Raw genomic sequence first — 20,375 nt, 5'->3', positions numbered from 1 at the left:
CCAGTGACACTGCTTGGCGACAGCCACACTTGAGTGAGACACCTTTCCTACATCTGTAGAAAGTTTAGTGACCAAATTAAAACTCTGCACAATATGAAATCAGATCTTAAGAGCATTTAAAAACCATGAAGTTTAAGAACCTTAAAGTTGCAAGTGATGCACAGAATGTTTTACATCAGTTGCTTCACCAATGAGAAGCAATTTAAGTCTTCCCTTGAGACAAGTCTTAGCGATGTAAAAAGAATCAAAGTAAACACATTTTATCAGTATGGCACAATTCACAAAAAGAAAATCAAAAAGTGCAAATAACGTTTTCAAAAATACATTATTTAAAAGCATATTTTAAAAAGGGTATTGGTTAAAAACACAAGAAATGGTTAAAATCACAGCAACAAACAAGGACACAAACACAGGTACAAAATGTTATATAATGAGTGTTCAATAATTCAGTATGGCCAACAAAAGATGTTATAAAAACTGAAATGGCCCTCCATAGGAAAATAATTCCCCACCCAAGTTAGAGCTTGCTTCTAATGATGTTCTGAGCCTAAGGGTTTGTACTATATGTCCCTGATTTGAAAGCTACAGATGAGCACAGGGATGATGGCCAGGGCTGCCGCATTTCCAAAAATCAAGCAAGAACGAATATTACGTGACATTATTCCTTTGAATATATTCAGATAATTCTCTACCAGCACACAAATGTGACAATTTCTTTTATTACACTTGGTCACACAAGGCTGCAAGTCTATGATTTTTTGCCATCGACTTGTACCTTACTTTCTCTTCTACAATGAGGAAATCAAAAATGCTGCCTTATCAGATGCTTTGGTGTCCTGATTGTCCTCAGGAGGATGGTTTGATTTTCTTATGTCTACCATTTTCACAGAAAAACTTACAGTTAAAAATTCATCACCATTTCTGAGAACATGACTACATCGGTATCTTACATTTATGGTAGATTCAAAGTTAGTCTAAGGCCAAGCTGCACTCACTGGGCACTCTCATTGACCACTCGATAATTACTTCAGACAGTAAGATGAGCTTCAAGGCTGTATATTTTGAACCCGAACTATTATCACTGTAAACATATTTAACCAACTCGCCAGTCAGCCAATGAATTGATTCATCCGCTGGCAAAAAATGACCAGTGAGCTAATGATGAAGAGAGCAAAAGTCAATATTTTTTCCCTTCGACTTTAAACAGAGATAATGTCAATTCCTTTGAGGTGCTTTGATCCATTAGGCGCTGCATTATTGATTGACTTTAACAGGAGACCTTGTTTGGAATGAGAAAGGGCTGAGTGAGTAACTGGCTCAAATGGCCTGCTCGTTTGCAGGACGAAATCAGTGAGGTTCACGAGTCAGATGGATAAAATTAATCTTTGTCCATCATGGATTTGTACAATCTAAGAACATGACAACCCTGAAATGATTTTGGGTAGATCTGAAACAAGGATGAAAATCATAGACGTCATAACAATAACAATAAAAGAAACCCACTGCAGTTGCTGCCTCTCTTTTGACTTTGTGTGAGTGGGTAACCACTGATCAGTGAGACTTGTTTATTTTGTGTGTGGGTGTGTGTGTGTGTGTGTGTGTGTGTGTTTAAACCTGATGGAAGCAAACCCCAGTGGTCAGCAACTAGTGGCCCGGCAGACGATTTAAAAAAAAAAAAAATGTAATAAAAAGTGCTTATCTTCACAAAAAAATAATACAAATTTCAGAATTATATAAATACAGAGTTCAGAGCATTCTTTTTTTAAACATTTTATTCTCTGCATCTCACACACAATTGTGTCTTAAAAGAGTCACAAGTTGGTGATTAAAGACAACGTCCACATTATCACCAGGCAACACTTCTTAGCTTATAGTAGCTCACAAATGTTTTTTTTTTGTTTCTGACTGAAGAAGTTCTAAGACACGAGTAACAGACTGTGGCAAATTTTAATTACTTGACACATTTCCTAAATTTTTACTTTTTGTACAAAAATTGGATCATTTAGTTTAGAAGACGAAAATGTTTTTTTTTAGAAAACAAATCTGGTTTTGCCTGATGAAGATACGTTGCGTTGGCCCGATATTCAATTGCTAAAAAAAAATAACCCTAGGCCAAACTTACTTACCCCTGCTGCACACAGTATTTTCTGCCCACATAATGTCTTGATACTATCCGTCAGTTTGACAATAGCTTGATATGATTCTATGTCTACAGCCAGTAAATGTGAGTCACACTTAAACACCACTTATATACACACATTGACAGGCCAGCAGTGCTCTCACTGAATAAATTATCATTTAGAGACTGCGGATTTAAATGTACATTGTTTTATTGGTTTAAATTTGCTGTCATTTGACAAATGCTTACACCAGCTTGTGGGAGCGGCAATTATGAGTTGATCTTCAAGGTTTTCACTGTAGTCACGCAGGTGCAGGCGTATGATGCATGCAAGTCTCCTGTCAATTTTCCCCACCCATCGCTGCCTGTTCTGCTCCTAGTCTGAGGAGGGTGGCAGACCTCATAGACAAAGGCTACCTCCGCAACACCCTGTGACATTGCTTCCATTTTTTGTTTATGATTTACTGGGACAGAACAATTCTGGGTCTTTGTGGGGTTATATCCGAGTTATTGCCTTACTGCCTCCTCACCACACGTGCATCCAGTTACCCTGTTATTTGACAGGTTTTTTTCACAACTACGTTAGTAAAATAAAGAAAAATGTTAAGCGCAACAATCAGGGTTGTTGCACTGCACACATGGTTAGATTTTAATACAATTGTTTTCTTAGTTGTTTATTTTTAACATCTGTGCCAACGTCAACTCATCTCTTCCTACATCTGTCACACTGATTTATTGCTGAGACAGTGAATGTGAACCATAATAGAATATCTTATGAATTCTCAGTAGCAGTCCTATTCGTGGATACCAACTGACAAAAGAGACTGAATTGGACGTGTGACTGTTTAACCAGGGCTGAAACCTAAATTAATAGAATAGAACAATAGAATGAGCAAAAGTTAAAATTCCAAGTAACTATAACCAGTTGTGACAGACTCCTGAAGTGGTCTTGGTTATTTAAACACATATAAAGATGGGGTTGCATTTTTTTTTTTTTTTAACTTAAGAAGAACCAAATTTAACATGAAAACCATGTTAAATGTCAGTGTTTGTAACAACTGTGCTGCAGAAAAAAGTTTTGAACTATCTGAGCTGTCAGAGGAAGTCCTCGTCTGACTGTAGAGCACGAGACCACAGGTTTTAAAGTGGAAAAAATGTAAATCTACAATAACTCTATACATCGTGTGACACTCCGACCTGGACTCAAAGCAGTCTCTTAATAATGTGCCTTTGATATACTCACAAATAGTCTTAATTGATAAACTTTAGGATCAAACGAACCAGCATTAGCCTGGCACAAATGTGGCAGTCAAAGGTCAAGATTCAAAAAACAAAAGTAAACTTTAACAGGATTCACTTTGATTGATAAATTCTGCACATGTATTTTATTAAATTCATTCACAGTCTTGACAAATATGTCACACATATTTTGAATCTGGTTAGACATAAGAGTTCATGATCATAATGGAATTATAAACTTTTTTTTAACCTTCTAGTCTGAACAAAAGGCCACCTGTTACGTTGGATGTAATAGGGTAAAAAAGTAACCCTAAAAACAAAAAGTTAACAGAGTTTTCTCTGCATGTCTACTCACCATAGATGAGAACAACTGACTCTTCAATGGCATGCTGGTAGCTGAACTGGGAGTCGAGCAGCGCTCGGCTGACAAAGGAGCCGTAGTAGGTGGACTGGTACCAGCCCACATGCAGATGGTCAATGTTGACGTGACGCAGGGAGCGCATCATTTCCATCTGGTACTGGACTACAGACGGCGAGGACCAGGGTGCCAGGGACAGAGAGGGGGAGAGAGAGACAGAGAAAAAAATTAAAATGAAGATTGAAATTAGATGGGAAGATTTTCTGAATCTGTAAATATGTGGTCTCCATCTGGAACCGATCGTGGTGTTTCAACAGACGGGGTGTGATTAAAAAAAAAAGATAAAAAATAGAAAAAGCAACAAGGATGTGAAAGACAAATTGATTAAAATGAGAAAAAGGGCTTCATTTTCATTACCAAGGGGGTGTGGCAGAAATTTCAAAAACACATCAACTTGGATGACAGCTCACCCTTTTATTTCATGTGTCTTAAAATATATCCTGGTAGGGAGATGACAGCTGGATAGATACACGGACAGGCTTCAGCTACTGGATAGAAGGCCAGATAGATTGCGGGCAAAGCCATTTCATTACACCAGACACATCCTTAGGACGGACAGCCAGAAATACAAACAACCTGCCTTGCTGGCTGTAAGTAACAACCAAAGCAAGCGAACAAAACAGCATCTCCATGCAGGCAAGCTGAGGGAGGTTGATAAATCAGGATGTTATTGGGCAGCTGTGGCCCCCTAGACCCCAGTCTGTCGAACACATCCTTCTCCTGCTGGGGCTGTTAACAAGAACAAAGTGAAGAGGTGAAAAAGAAGGAGGGTGGGAAGCAGGGAGGATAAGTGACGATGGAAAGTTCGAGGACAGAGGCAACAGAGAAATGAGGTGTTGAAAGTGGGAAAAAAAAACGTGGGGGGGAGTGAACAAATAAGTTAAAGCAAAAAAACTGTAGAGAGAATAAGAACAGAAAGAGGAGGAATAAATAAAGAAAAAAAACAAAATTACAAAATGTTGGTTTCTTCTATAGCCTGAATTTGCCCCTATGGTGATGTTATGTAAGACAAGGGGGACTTGGTAAATATCTAACACCATCATCAGTTGGTTCCATTTAGGGATTGGACAAAACACAAAATATAAAAGTACTCAAAGCTGCAGTTTGGTAAGTCTGCAGCAGAGTCTGAAGCAATGCACAAAATGGTTTCTGGTATTCTGCATCAACCTCCCACAAACACACACCTAAATTGCTATTGTCTGCACACAATTAAAGATGCAGGGGTGTGACATTACAGGCAACATTGACATGCCTATTTCTCTTAACAATAAAATCTTTATTGAATTGAATTTTGCTAACTTGTGGATTGGGGCACTGGTTATTCACAGTTACACGGTCATTCCCTGGGTTAGGGTTATGTACAAATCTACCACCTTAATCTAGCCTTTTTCTGTAGTGATTGGTGTGGTCACTTTGACAAAAGCAACCAGAAACAGATGGACAGGAGAATACAGAGGCGAAGAGGATGGGGAGGAAGGAGTGGAATTGAGAGGGGAAGGACTGCAGACCATGAAACAATTCCATAACAAACCAAAGGAGGAGGAGGATGTCTATGTTGATGTCCAGCACTGTTTATTAGTTATAGAAGCATATCCACTGGAGAAATGTGTGTAGTAACCTATATTTTACAGAAGAATTAGCTGGTGCGACATCTTTGGCAGTATGTAGTGTCAAATGAGATGAAATAAAAATGATATCATTGAGTGGGTACGACAAGTAACAGAAGAAGCAAAAGATGGAGTATTTAGAAAGAGGAGAGTATTTGTGACAGACTCAGAGGGTTTCTGCCCAAGGGCTGGCTAGCAGCACACTCCAAGACAAAGAGCTGAAGAACTGGGGAGGGAAAACAGCCTGCCACCTAAGTGATTACCACTGTATCTGTCCCTACACATCCATGCCAATCAGTATGGGTACTTACCTCTCAAGTGCCATTGATGCGTATACCTGCCCCAACACCATATCATTTGTGGGTTAATTGTGCACAAAGTGATCTGTCTCTAAAGCAAGAGGTGAAGACTGGAGGATTGACAACAGTGACAAGAAATCCAATCAGCACTTTCTCTGCCGTCCTATTTTAGATCTCTGTGGGGGGGTTTACCATCTCAGAAACTTATCTCAGCATCTCCTTCACTCTGTATTAGTCTAAGTCCATACCATGACTTTAATGTTGCAAAATTCCATTTTAAAAGACGGCAAAACTGAACTTTTTTTTTTAAATGCGAAAACTAGCCTGCCGCATAATTGCCTACTACTTAAGGAATGGAATGGAACATTGAGGTGAATAAACACATCAAATTAAATGCATACAACTCATGAGCATGTACGCATCATTAAATAAGCCACAATTTCCCCTGCAAACTATAATAGTAAGTTGGTAGCAGACCATATGCACAGCTCATACTTTGCTTTGTTTGTCCATGAACTAGGGCTCAAAGACTAATTGCATTTGTGATATTATCCCAATACAACGACATTTTCTTACCTTAAATAAATTACTTTGCATGAACTATGAGTGAGAACGGAGCAGGAGGTGAAAGGAGGGAGTGTATACGTGTGTAAAAGGGAGAGAGCAAGAGTGAGTGAGTGACAATAATATAGAGGTTAAGGAGGTGCATTAGTGTCTGTTAACGTAACTGCATACATTCTTGATTCTCTCTTCTTGATACAGTGGTAGAGTAAATTGCTCATTCCTGCAATTACGACCATGGTCACTTCAGCGAAGCCCTTAGCATGTGTGGTGCAGCAGTGAAAAGTTCAGTTTTTCATATTCCAGTCTTGTGGTATGCAAAAAAAAAAAGTATGAACTGGTATACTGCCCAGTACCAGGCTCTGGTTAATCTTTAAAGACAAAAATAAGTTAAGAACCTAGAAAATGCTGTGGCTTCAGGACAAGTCTCTGACTGACCCAGACTCAAGCAACTGGCCCAGCTAAATCCCCAATTTACACTCCACACATCTGTGAAGAGCCTTGGAGACGACAGCTCACACGGTTCCACCCAATCTACCCTAGCTAAAGAGGATCTGTCAGGAAGAATGGAATAAAATGTCCAAATCCAGGTATGCAAAACCTGTGGACACTTGACACCAATTACAGTTTTAAGTCTTGTTGGGTTAAGAGGTAGTGAACTAAAGGCCTGATCACTGATTAGAGAGTAATAAGAGAATTAGGGAGAGTTTTTTCATTGTCTGTTTTTTTCAAGAAGTTTCACAATCCTGCTTTTACTTAAATTACTAAACTCAGCAAGCTTAACTGACATTACATGAAAGCATATAAATAATACAGTACTAACTATTTATAAAATGAGTGAAAAAATGTGAAAACTCTTTGACTACTTGGCATTGAACATGAGATTCGGTAAAAGGTAAAAGAAGGGGACTTAATGTGCTCTGAAAGCACTTGTATACTTGCAAGGTACCACCATCTGTGTGAAACAGACAGAAAATACATGCAACTCACTGACATGCATACTTATAGTGCAAGTAAGATTCAAAAGGCTGAGGAGAGACAGCAGGGCAGTGACATCCACCACAGAGAAAATTGTGAACAAATTGGCTTGTAAATGTCACAGGATCACACCTTGTTCATTTAACAATAAAAACTGCTGTAGAAAAACTGTGCAACTCACCGACTGTGGAGACTGTATTTGAGTGCATTAGTCTGTACACTCCCCGGTACAGCAACATAGTAGATCTGGAGAACTATGCGGTATAAAAAAGGAGTGCATGTGCAAACACAGCAATACAATTTCTGGATTTGTTTGACTCTTCAATAAATCTATAACATGTTTATCTATACTACTGACAAATGCTGATACAAAATAAATAATAAAATAATTTCTTTTTAATACTATAAATCTGTGTAAAGATGGGTACATTACTTTGCTGCTGGCTCTGCTCACTTGTGCTCTCTCTCCAACACTGACCATGGACACACCTACAACTGTAAGTTCAGACTGGCTAAAAACACATTTGGCCATCTAATGCCAGGTGTGAACTGAGGTACTCGGAGCTGTCCATTTATGATGGAACCACTCAGGGCGTCTGTTCACAGCAAGTGTGAACAGAGCCTTATAGAGGAGAAAGGCTTTTGCATTTCCTGTAATTATGTATGGAGATAAAAGGAGATGAGTAGGCTCAGGATGTCGCTCTGAAGAGTGGTACATGAATGACTAATGTTTTCCAGTCTTTCAGCCACAACTGAGGTGGAGGTGATCAAAGATAAAATGTGTGCTTTACTACCATTAAACTGCAATAAACCAAATGTATTTTGTTGCAAATTAAATCAGTATTCATTAATGTAATCCATGCGCGTCGAAAGAGTAACTCGTAAAGAGTGAATTCATACATTTTTTTAAAGAGGCCATAGCATGGACCTATCGCACTTATATGTGAGATATGGAGGTGTGCTTACAAACATGAAGTCGTTTTTATGGTCAAAAACGTCCTACTCACTGCAAGCGAGCCGATGTAAATGTCTCATCACTGACGCTCTCGTCAGCCGCGCTGTTTCAGACCAAAACCACACACGCAGAATACGGACTGTCTTGTGATTAGCCAGTTACCTGGAAGTGACGTAATTGGCACATCAGCTCTCAGACCCGCAGCTCCCCCTCTGGAAAGGCGGATGCACCGCTAGCAATTATCAAAACATTGAGTCGTCATGACCCCTCGCCGCAATCCCTTACACATTTGATCCGGAGTCTGACCCAGAGTCAGAAGACAGTGTGACAAGTGAACCACCTCCATCGCAAAGACTGCTGCAGGACGCCTGTAGCTTGGATAACTTTGTGGTTACCGAGATGATAAACACACATACATGCAAATGAAACACAAGCGAACACGTGTAGCTTAGCCTGTAGCCGACTATCGCTAATGCTAAACGACAGAACAAGCACACAGACAATTGTACGGTTTGTAAATATTGTTATATACATTTTGTTCCTTTAGGTGACGTTTGGTGCTGTGTCCTGCTTTATATTGCCCGAAGTTTGTGTAACAATCCTCCGTGAAGTGGTTGCCGCATACATGGAGGTATTTAGGAAATGTAGCAGGAATATTCCAATCAAATATGAAAGATATCCACTTAGCTTTTCTTTGCTCATTGGTGGGGAGCTTGTGGAGTGTCTGGTATTGTTTATCACAACCCAGAAATGAGCAAACACTCGTTGAACCTTTTTTCGACATGTTCTCAACCGCTCAGCAGCTACATTGAGAGTAGTTATGGACTTTTAGGGCTTCATAGACGATGTAATGACGCAGATACACACCCAAACACAGCGTTAATTGGCACATCCGGGCTATGGTCTCTTTAAATACAACCTATGACGTCGGCAACGTGGCAATCCTAATGTTTTTTTCTGTACCTCAAGAGAGTTGGACTTGGTTAAGAGACTCCTCATATGACACATGAAGAGTCAAGCATATTAGAGGTTTACAACAAGCCCCAGCAAGACAACTTACTTCAGATGCTCTATATTCTGGTCTGAATTTTCTGCTCAAAAAATGGCAAAACCTTTCTCCTCACTGATTTATTTCCACGACAGCTGGTAATATTTTGTGGGCATAACGGTAGTTTTGGCCTGAGAATGGCCAATTTAACAATACCGTCAAGGCACATAGGGGAGCATAGGCCACAGTTTGCTATTCCTTACTCATTTCTACTGCCCCATCGTGTCTACTATCAATCAATCTAGGTCCCAAGGCCAGACAGGGAATGAGTTTACCCATTCCCTTAGCACTGCTTGATTGTGTGTGTGCATGTGTGTGTGAGGTAAAGGAAAGGGGATGTTGTGTGTATGCAAAACAGAGTGGTATTTAACAGAAACCATGAGTTCAATAAGAGAAAATAAAATCGTGTCGGATAAAACAGGACATGATGGTGAGTGAGCACAAAATGTGAAACAGCAAGAATGTGTTTCGTGTATGCGCAGGTGGGTGTGCTTTAATGTGTGGAAAAAGAGGAAGCATAAAATGTGTGGAGCCTAAGGAAAGCTGTGTGTGTATGCAAATGTGCATAAACTCTACCCCTTCCACAGCAAAGTTAAGAGTCATCAACAATGCACTACCCGTGTGTATGTGTGTTTCTTCACAGAGAACCTGACAGATAGTCCATACTCTAATACTCACTGACACAAGAGGTGAACTGCATCAGACCTTGCATGCTGCTCCAGGCCACAACATCTCAGCACAGGCAACAAGGTGTGTGTAGGTCTCTGAATGTGAGGATGCAGTGATCTGTGTGTCACAACGCATTCTAATCATCACCTTTACATGCAGCCGTGGCCTTACCTGGGGAAATTGTTATGGTTTAACAGACACACACAGTTACATTTTCTTTACTTCGTTCCTTTTCAAGTTGTGAATAGTGAGCAGCTTTGATCAAAAACACCCCAAATACATTTAGCTTCAGATCTTTTCTCTGTCAAACACAAGAAGCTCAGAATGATGAGCTTTAAATCAGATCACTAAAATGATTGAGTAAAAACGTCTTTAAGATTTATTTTAGAGCAGAAATATTTGACCTGCACTAAACACAATACAGCAGGAGTGGTGGGTGGGAAAGGTCAACACGTGGTTTTGCTGTCTTTTGGCTCGTATTAGAAAAAACATTTTTGATGACCTATCAATAACTTCAAAGTTTAACAGAAAACAACTTCAATGTGAATTGTTTTCCCTTTCTTCTTTATTTGAGTGTACCTTCACATGCATGTATCTTTCTACACTTGACCTTTCCACAAAAAGCACACAGAAACTGACACCTTTTACCGCAGTTTTTGTGTCTAGGCTGAATCTGAATCCATGAAAAACATAAATATTATATTATTTGAATAATTTTAGCAGCTGCTGTGCAGATTAGATCCCTCTCCTCTCCCTCTTCATTCGAGGAAAAGGAAACGTGACGTATTCTGTCGGAGCTGAAGTCAATCATATTTGTGGTGCGAGGAGTGAGACGCGACACATCAAGTGCGAACCAGGCCAGAGAAACAACTGATCACAGGGTTAGGATTAACGGGAAAGCTCGGTTCTATAGCCGCATGTGCAGATGGGATTTGCACTGCCAGTGCAGACTGAAAGAATTATGTGGGAAAGATTGTGCTAACTTTTATTTATTTTCTTGCACTGCACATGCACTGATAATCATCAAGTTGTAGCCCGTTAAATCAAAATCATAATTATGGGGTACCTATAGGTTTCTTTCCCTACAACAAAACATTACAATTGAAAGTTGTGCTACTTTTGGTTTGCTCAGTGAAAGAGATCTTTTTCATCCTTTCCTCAGTCAGAACTCTCAATTCTAATTTAGTGAGTGTGTGTTCACACTTATGACCCCTTCATTCAACAACATACTTTAACACTGCATTATTTCTGCCTTTTATTTCCTTCTCTACATGAACTCCAAGCTGTTTGTTAAAATAAAAGTGGTTATTCTTACCAACACTGTGTTTTAACATTTATTTCAGATCCTTAGGTTTTTTTTTTTTTTTTTTACAAGGGTCTGTGGCAATTCTATTGAGCAAACTATGAATATACGCAACTTGACTTAACCCCACATGCAACTAAACAAAACATTGCATCTGCTGTTTACTGGGAGCAATAAGTGTTTCTCTGTGTTTGAAGGCATTGAGACAAATTGTCTGTTCTGCCTTGCTGCTACTTCTACTGCGTTCCTGTTTACCCCTTCCTCTTTTAAATCATCCTACTCCTTTTTCATCATGTTACAAAACAGCAGTAGTCTGTAGAGTCCTCAGATTGTGAAGACCCAGTGTTCAAATGCCCTGAGCGTTTCTGGGTCAATAAAATTCATTTTTCAGAGGAAACCTCAGTCCTCATGGATTGAAATATAATTAGGCCAGAGAGTACAAACGACATTTCCAAAATGAATAGAGAAAGGAAATATAGCTGAAAGCAGCAATGTAGTTTGTGAGCATTTGCATACCACAAATATTGACTGCTAAGTTGTTGGCAACTGAGACTTGCTTACCAGAGGATTTAAACTCAGACCATTTGTATGCCCCGATTGGTCACTTATTGATTGCCCTACCGAGGAAAGATGGCCAATGCACACCTCACATCTTGCCAACATATGTGAACAACTCTTTTTAATAAAGATGCTAAATTTTTTTCATCAAAGAACAAGAGAAAGATAAGACAAATGTACAACGTGAAGTCCCGCCTGTTAACTGCGCAGCAGCCGGTAACGGAGGACCCAGATGACGCGAGCCAGGAGACGAGTGCTGCGTCAACAGCAGCAGCACCCTCTCCCGCTGAAAAAAAAACACAGCTCTTTCGATCAGCCATCATTTGCAATCTCCAGCAGTTGATCTTCTTCTTGCGACCATGACATGTGACTGAGGCAAGCATCTTGACATGCGTCAAGAGTGAGTCAATGTGGAGGAGAGAATCCGGTAATTTTCCAAAATAAAATATCATTCAGGATCAGATAAGAAATAAAACGGAAATAATGTAAGTTATGTATTCTTTCTGTGCGGCCCGGTACCAATTGACCCACAGATACCGGTCCGCAGCCCAGGGGTTGGGGACCACTGGCCTAAAACACTGTTTACCTCTTGAAAAGCAACACTGGCACAATTAGACTATGAGCTAACTGACAATGTGTATAAGTGCTTCCTACATAAACCTTGGAATGATTTATTTTATCTGTTCTCAATCTCACACCATCTTGAAGCAAAAAGAAAATATATATATATATTTTTACTTCCAAACACACACAGGTACAGTACCTTGTGAGAAAAAGCTGACAAAGCAGCTGCTCTTAAGCAGGTATTGGTACAGCAATATGGCTTCCAGGCACCACTTACTGCAACCAATAATAAAGAGAGGCCAAGATTAAAAGCGATGAAAAATAACCACGTACACAAACTCTCATACTAAACCCCTTTCCCCCAAAGAACTGCAAGAAAACAAAATTAACCCCAGAAAATAGAATCACTTATGTTAGGAGGCAGTTAAAATTAAGGTGGAGACCAATGATTCCCAAACCCGGCGTATTGTACCACTGAGGCACATGGAAGGAGTTCAGGATTCTCAACAAATTGAAAAAGTAAATGCTGTTAAACACAAAAAATAAACAGAGTCATGTATAAATGTGTGAGTGAATGGGTGTGACTGGGTGAATGGAAAAGCTTTACTGTAAAGCACTGAATGGCCATCAAGAATAAAAAAGCACAATATAAATACAGATCACTTACAGACCATTTACGGCTCTGTTATTTAGTAGAGAAATATATTAGCTATTTAATCATCTCTGTAGCTCATTATTCAAATCCCGGTGTGATAAATATTGCTATCATCTCACTTCCTTACCCAATTCGCATGTGCCTCAGTGCATAGTCAGTCGAACCTGCTGCATCTTGAACGTCACTGTCAAAGACATTTGGTTCAGACACAGTTTGCTTTCTTTAAAGAGAAAAGAGGACAAACCCTTTCTTTCTACACATTGTCAAGGTCAGCTGGTGCCAATGTGAGAGATCAGATAGCTCGTCCTCCTGTCATGGCATTTTGTCCATCCACACGCTCATCTGTCTGAAGGTGGGAGCAGTGATAAATGTGCGAGTTGTCGGAAAGTAAATGGTGGTATCGAGTTGTGGTCTAGTCCGGGGTGTCAGGAGAGGCAGAGGGCTAATTTTCAGCAGCAAGGCTATAATGGGATGTGTGTGCCTATTTGTGAGGATGTCTGCGTGTTTGTGTGAGGGCAGTCACTATTGTCCATGTTCCACCTGGCACAGTGGATTAGGTGCAATTAATCTTAGTTAAGCAAGCCCTGAAGAGGGCTGCCTCCCGAAAGCGTGCACACACATACAAAAAGACACTTAACCAAAAACAGGCCCACAAACACCCTCAGTAATGCATGGGAGAGGGTGAGAGCATTTTGAAGGAGCTGCTTTGTGTGCGTAACACACTGTAGGGTTCACCATATGCACATTTGACAGCACTGCTTGTCACGGGACTTTGTTTTTATAGTGGTAATGGGAAAATGATGTAGGGGAGGAAATGGTGTGCCTGTTGTTTGTCTACATGTGTGCATATGCCAGTTTGCCCATTTCAATGGCAGAAAGTGGAAAAGGAATTCTTACTGAATCGTCTCGTCAGTCCTCATTTAACAACCCGTATGCCAGCCTACTATTAATTTGTCCATATAAACGCTATGCATATTTCATTTACTACAAAAACATGTGGTTTATTATTATAGTAACAGATCTTAAGCAAGCTCTAACACAATCACCAACATTGTTAAATATTCTTGTGTTGTCCTTCTCCTCATCCATCATATCCCTGCTGTTCCAACAGGTGTAGCAGTTCATGTATTCTGCATGTATTCACAGGTGTGGGTCCCACATGGGAGCGGTAATTGCAGCACCACCTACAACATCTGTCTCATCCATATCTCACGTGTCATTTTTTTTTTCTTTTACATACAGAAGTAAGATGACTGACCGTTCTGAGCTGTTGGTGGGAGTGAAACAGTTGAATCATTGTTTTTTGAAAAGAATAATTCCAAAAAAGGAAAGAGGGAAAGGAAAAAAGTCGAAGAAGACTCAATTAAACTGAGATATTGCATCCACGGAGAGCCACTTTGCATATAAGCTTGCATGTACATACCCGCAATTGTGTTCAGTGAACAGGGGTCCACGTTAGTTTAATGCTCCACACATGATCACACAATCTCACATTCTATTCTAGTAGTGATGTTTTCGCTCCAGGAGTTCGCCCCCATTTGTATATCCTCATATTTTTTTCATGTGAAGCTGAACATGTATACGAGTACTAGCAAACTTCCTCATGTACTCAAGCAGTATCCATGGTTACCATCATCTTCATCATCTCTTGACTAAAAAAAAGGAGTGTGCTACCAACTGGACTGGAAAGTATTGTGCTACGGGGACCATGTGCAGTCAGACATGTATAGTCCGTGTGGAATCAAACTGGAGGTGTGCTTGTATTTGTCCATGCAGGGTCCACACTGACCACTACACTCCCATTGGTGTTTTGTCATTTGCCACTGAGGCAAAAGTTATTATTTGCTATACGAGTGCTAGTTATGAAATTAGTTGTGAAAATTTTCTGTTGCTTGTTGTTGGTGAATAATGAAATTGAGACTTCTGCCGGCAGTTTTTATTTCCTTGCAAAGAAAGGTCAGTCTGCACACTGGTCTCCTCCTATGTAGCCAACTGTCAAATATTTTGCTTAGTTGCATTCATTTGTCCTTATAATTTTTTGATTTTTTTTTTCATCATCTCCTCTAAACCTCCCTTCCTTCCTCCCTCGTCACCCTAACATTTTTCTCCTTTTATCTCATTCCTGTCACATCCTTCTCTCCTTCTTGCCTTTCTCCATCCGCCTGCTCCCTACAGCCCACCTGGATTAGCAGCATTCGGCAGTAATGTGCTCTGACCCCGCCTCCACACACAAAATTTAATGTGGGGCAGAATCGTGATAAAGCAAAGGAGCAGATGAATAAAACAGTGGAACTGATGGCAATGGTGACGACACACAGGGGACACACACTCTTGATTTATAACGCAGCGTGAGCATTCAAAAGCAGATACAGCTCCAGCGTGCTGCTAATATCCAGTCTCACATCTACAGAGTATGAGAGACAGACAGCTCAGATGGAAAGATATAGAGAGGGGTAGATGGGAAAAGGTGAGAAACTGGGGACATGAAGCAACAGACAATGAATGTCATTTTATTGTACTTAGAAAAGGTGCCCCTCAAATCCTAGTCCATAACAATGCACATAATATTTTAAATGTGTATATGTTTCACTTAAAGGTAGGTTACCAGATGATTTCTAATTAGTCTCACTGAGGGAGTGCAAAGAAAAGCGTAGGAAATCAATTTCCCATTTGGGGCAGGTAAGGTGATCTATTGAAGCGCTAACCTGAAGGAGGACCTTATCAGAATGGGATGGACAACTTTTTACAATATACGAACACACACACCTCAGTGCATATTGAACAGTGTATTTACTGCAAGGAGCACAAAGATCATGGCAGAGGTATTTTAAATCCCCCTGACTTCAATTAACCCACCGTGAAAATGTCTGTCACCGTTGACAATTAAAGCTCCCAAAACCAAGGACTAACCTTGCAGCCCCGGTGGAGAAAAATGCTGATGTATTTGGCTTTAATTAGTTCGCTCTTCTGTATTAGTTTCTTTGCCTTGGCTGGAAACATTTTTTTTATTTTTTTTATTGTTATTTGTTTTGTTTTTTTGAAAAATAAGAATTTCAAACATTACATCCTGTGTGCACTTCTATTTTGAGGCTGATCGCTCTGTATGCAGAGCTACTTATTGAGAACACATTACTCTTGGCTTTCAGCGAAGTCACTCAGGGATAAAAGATTAATGCATTAATAGTATTTTAATGTAGCTGCACCCACTTTATAAAAACACAAATACATACTCAACACTAACTATATTATTAAGTAAACACATTTCTTTAAAAATGTAAGCATACTAAACACAGATGAGCACATTTGAACTCCCCACATTGTAGTCCAAATAGTTAATTCCCATTTTAAAATTAATTTTTTGGATATTACAGTTAACACGGTACTATGAAATTCAGTGTTAAAAAACACTGCAGAACAAAGGGCCCATAACAAAATAAAGGGAAGAAGGATAAGAGAAAGGAATGACAACCGTTGGTCACTAAACCCTCAAGAGAAGGCGAATATTCAGTGGAAGTGTCAAGGACCATTGGATGGACAATGATAGATGAAGAGAAGCCAAAGAATGTGAAGTAGGTGCTGCAGCTTTCCTGCCAGCTAGAGTCAAAGCAGAACATGCCACAAACTGCTATGCAATTCCTCAGTCAGGTTGCTATCACTATAACAACATGGACTAGGGTCTGGCAATTGTACTTTGTTGTATTAGCATTGTGTCGTTTGTACAGTATTTTATTGGAATGGAAAATAAGTTTATAAGTTACTTTGCTATGATGAGATTAACTTGACACTAGTTTATTTGAGATGGAAAAAAATATCCAAATATTTAGTGTTGTATTAATTTGTGAAAGTAAGGATTTTAAAGGGGCCTGGCGTGGAGAGGGATAAAGATTTTTTTTGTCATGTTTGTCATGATGTACATCATAGCATTTTAATCCAGAGTGCACTCTCATATTGCATTGTACAGCAACATGATCCACAATGAGCTACCATCAAAAGGCACTCTTGCCTTCAGTAACACAACACTTGAGTCAGAAAGGCTATAATTATACAGAAATACGCACAATAAAATGCCTCGCACTGATTAGACAAGAGTGGATAAAGAAAGCCTATGGCAAAATTTTAATGCAGTTGTTGGCGTTTAACCAGATACGTAGTAGATACGCCAGGTTTGAACATACAGTATATAGTTTCAATACTTTATCCTAAATTGTGAAGATTCACACCTGGATCAACAAAAAACTAGATTACTGGATCCCCATATACACTGGTTTTAACAAAAACTGGTCTAGTTACACTTTGAAAAAAAGATGTTACGTTCAGAGACTAAGAGAAAGGAAAGGGCTTTCATCATTTTTAAAGTACAGACAAATCCTGGCAGTTTATACCAAAGAGACAGAAGCTGAAATGCAGTCGGATTTTGCCTGAAAATGAACAATTAGCAAGCCTTTAGCCTTTTAAATTATAAGCTCAATCGCATTAAGTATGTGACCTGACAAACTTAAAATATAAACTAGACATACTCCACTGGCAGGAGTGAGGATTTAAAACACAACCTCAGGGAAGTGAAAAACATTGTGGGCTGTAAGAAGCGGTGGCTGCAACATTGATACATAAAGCTAATTTGGATGAACTCTAAGATGTTCATAGTAAAACAAACTTATATTAGAGGAATTACATATTTTTCATCTCATTTTTGTTGAGGTGGGAATGTCTTTGTACCTCATGATTTGATTATTTGATATTTCAAGTGCTAGAGTCCATCTCTGAGCATCAAAATTATTTAAAAATTCATCCTATTATGTTATTTGATGTATGAATAATGACATTTTCTTCTCAGACAAATGGAAAAACATTTCAAATATAATTAATCAAATCTAGCAGTAGCGGGGTGAATGCACACATGTAATTGTTTCTCTTCAAGCCTAATGCATCCATTCAAAAACACTGAGAACAACAAAATTATTGGCAGAGACACGTGTGACCAGAACCTCAATGTCCTGAAAGAGCAGAGAGAGAGCGAGAGACAGTGTGGCGATCAGTTATGCTCCCTCAGCTGATTTTGACAGAAAATCAATCATGTTGAAGAATATTTACCATTCTGCTTTAATCATCTATAGAGAAATATTGAGAACAAAATGATTGGATGAGACGAGTCTGGCTGTGACTATAAAGCTGCTCTCTTAATGAAATGGTGCAGAGAAAAATGTGATGCAGCCCCATAAGTCCCTCAGCTAATTTTGACATAAAATCATGAATATACAGAAACAATGTTTATCACTACTAGTTCCATGTTCTTTTCCAAGTACTCCAGTTAATGTGTATTTAACTTTTGAGAGCATTCAATGACATTTCTTTTCAGCCCTTGTGTGAAGGCCACTAGATTAAAGAAAATATGCTTTACATGTCAAAAGATGTGAACATTAAATACTTCTCGGTGTATGAGAAGTATTTAATGTTCATACACATGAGTAAAAGTAAAAGGTGAGATTTATAAGGACATGATCATCTTTGCTTTATTCTCAGAAGCATGATTTCTCTGGTATGGGGGCAGAATGTTTATTACACAGCTCAATCATCTTTATTCCAAATCGAAATTGTGTAGCTAATTGGTTTGCTGAGTGATTCAAACAGTAGCAGCAGGAGTGACATAAACAACAAATAAACTGAAAAGGGGGGTGCCAATCAGCAAATCTCAACCCTGTTAAAGACTACAAGTTGTTTATACACTAAAATTATCTGGCTGCGCTCTTTTAATGAAGATTCTTGTTAGGGCTGGGATAACAACAATTTGTTATATGCTTTCATGTAAGATGTCCAAAGGAAATGCTCCTTGGCTGAGAAGGCCGTCTTAAGGGGACTACCCTCAAACAAATCTCTAATTACTGAATCAGGAATCCTTACAGAACAAGCACCCTTAAAATGTGTATATTTCACCAGTTTGACAACTGTTCTGATCCTCTGAGCCCAGACAAGGAGCCTGGCAGCCCCACCACCTGTGCTGGGCAGATCGCTAGTAGCTTGGCAAGGAACTGCAGGATAGCCAGAAGAAAGCACTTTGCAATACAGAAAGAAATACTGTCAAACTCGAAGCACATATATAGACGTAAGTGGGATATTTATATGTACATTTCACAGAACACATATGTAAAACATATACATTTAGATTTATTTTAACTAGCCGTATGGCTTAAAACTCATATTGCAGTACAATGTGAAACTTTTTGTGTACTCCTTCTCCACTTGCTCGATTAAATGATTGATAGTCACAGCCCTTCATCAAAAAAAAAAAAAAAAGGCACAATTACTAGCAGGATGTTGGTTGGGTGCTCACATTATTCCTCTTTCCAACAGTATATTGCTAAATTTATCCTCCTACAGTTGTGGCAGGGACATGAGGAGGATGCAGGAGCAGAGGGGTTTGATCAAGACGTTGTGAGACTAGAACGGGCAAAGAGAAAGATGAAAAAGGATAGCAAAAAGAGGCAAAGGAAAGACTCGGAGTCAGAGATTGCTGAGAGGGGATATGGTAGGGGAGAAGGGTGGAGGCAGCTTTTTCACAGTAGTGGTTAGAGAAAACGGGAAAAGAGGGACAAGCATTGAAGAGTGAAAGGAGCAGACCAATTTTGTTCTACCTTCAGGATAAACGCATGCTTCTCAATTGTAGTAACATTGGTAGAATATTAAACTTTCCAAATTTGGTACCGTTAAGAAACACAGTGTTTTTCCAAATCTGAAAAGCAAGATCTTTGAGACAATTAATATAACATCACGTAAATAAAACAAAGTGTCAGTCTATGGTGATTTATATTATACTGATATGATAGTTTTCTTAATATTTTAGTCAAATCCAGTGTAAAATATCTGGGTCAAACGCTGGGCTCTTCTGTCCGGCCACTTACTTCACTGACATAATTTCAAGACTATCCCTGGGCAGTTAGCTCTATGCAGTGTGAAATCCATTGGCATGATCAGGTCAGATGGAGACAGCTGCCTTTCGTTTTTGTTTTCCCAACAGCAGTTTGTGAGAGGATAAAAAAAAAATCTCTGTAAACTTGTGTGAGAACAGACAGGTGCGTGGCAGAACATGTATGGATAGGACAAGAGAAAGTCACCCCCGACAGGCAATCAAATAAACAAAAACGACCATTAGGGATGCAACAATATCAAAATCTCGTTATAATATTGCATTAACAAGTGCTAGAGCTGACACACATCCAGCAACAGACAGCTTGAATGAAGTGGCACATATTTTCAGAACCTTGTTTGCCACAATATTAAATCTCTCTCTTAGTATTGGTATCTGTACTTCAAAGTACTATAAAGCTATTCACCTCTATAGACATATGGTTTTATTTAATTTTGAGTGTTTCATTTTAGGCAACAGTCAGTCGTCCTCTAACATCCA

At 39.3% G+C, this 20,375-nt stretch overlaps 1 protein-coding gene across 1 annotated transcript in view; it reads right to left on the bottom strand.

The window, feature by feature from the left end:
• LOC131471513 (eukaryotic translation initiation factor 3 subunit H) overlaps positions 1 to 20,375 on the bottom strand; it is a 49,485-nt gene that overhangs the window by 17,122 nt on the left and 11,988 nt on the right. Inside the window, exon 3 of the mRNA XM_058648106.1 lies at positions 3,714 to 3,881. Within this exon, the coding sequence (XP_058504089.1) occupies positions 3,714 to 3,881 (168 nt within the window). The remainder of the gene's footprint in view (positions 1 to 3,713; positions 3,882 to 20,375) is intronic.

This window comes from Solea solea, chromosome 13 (genome assembly GCF_958295425.1).
Source record: "Solea solea chromosome 13, fSolSol10.1, whole genome shotgun sequence".
Taxonomy (NCBI): domain Eukaryota; kingdom Metazoa; phylum Chordata; class Actinopteri; order Pleuronectiformes; family Soleidae; genus Solea; species Solea solea.
The sequence above is the reverse complement of the archived record's forward strand: the minus strand, read 5'-3'. Positions and strand labels throughout refer to the sequence as shown.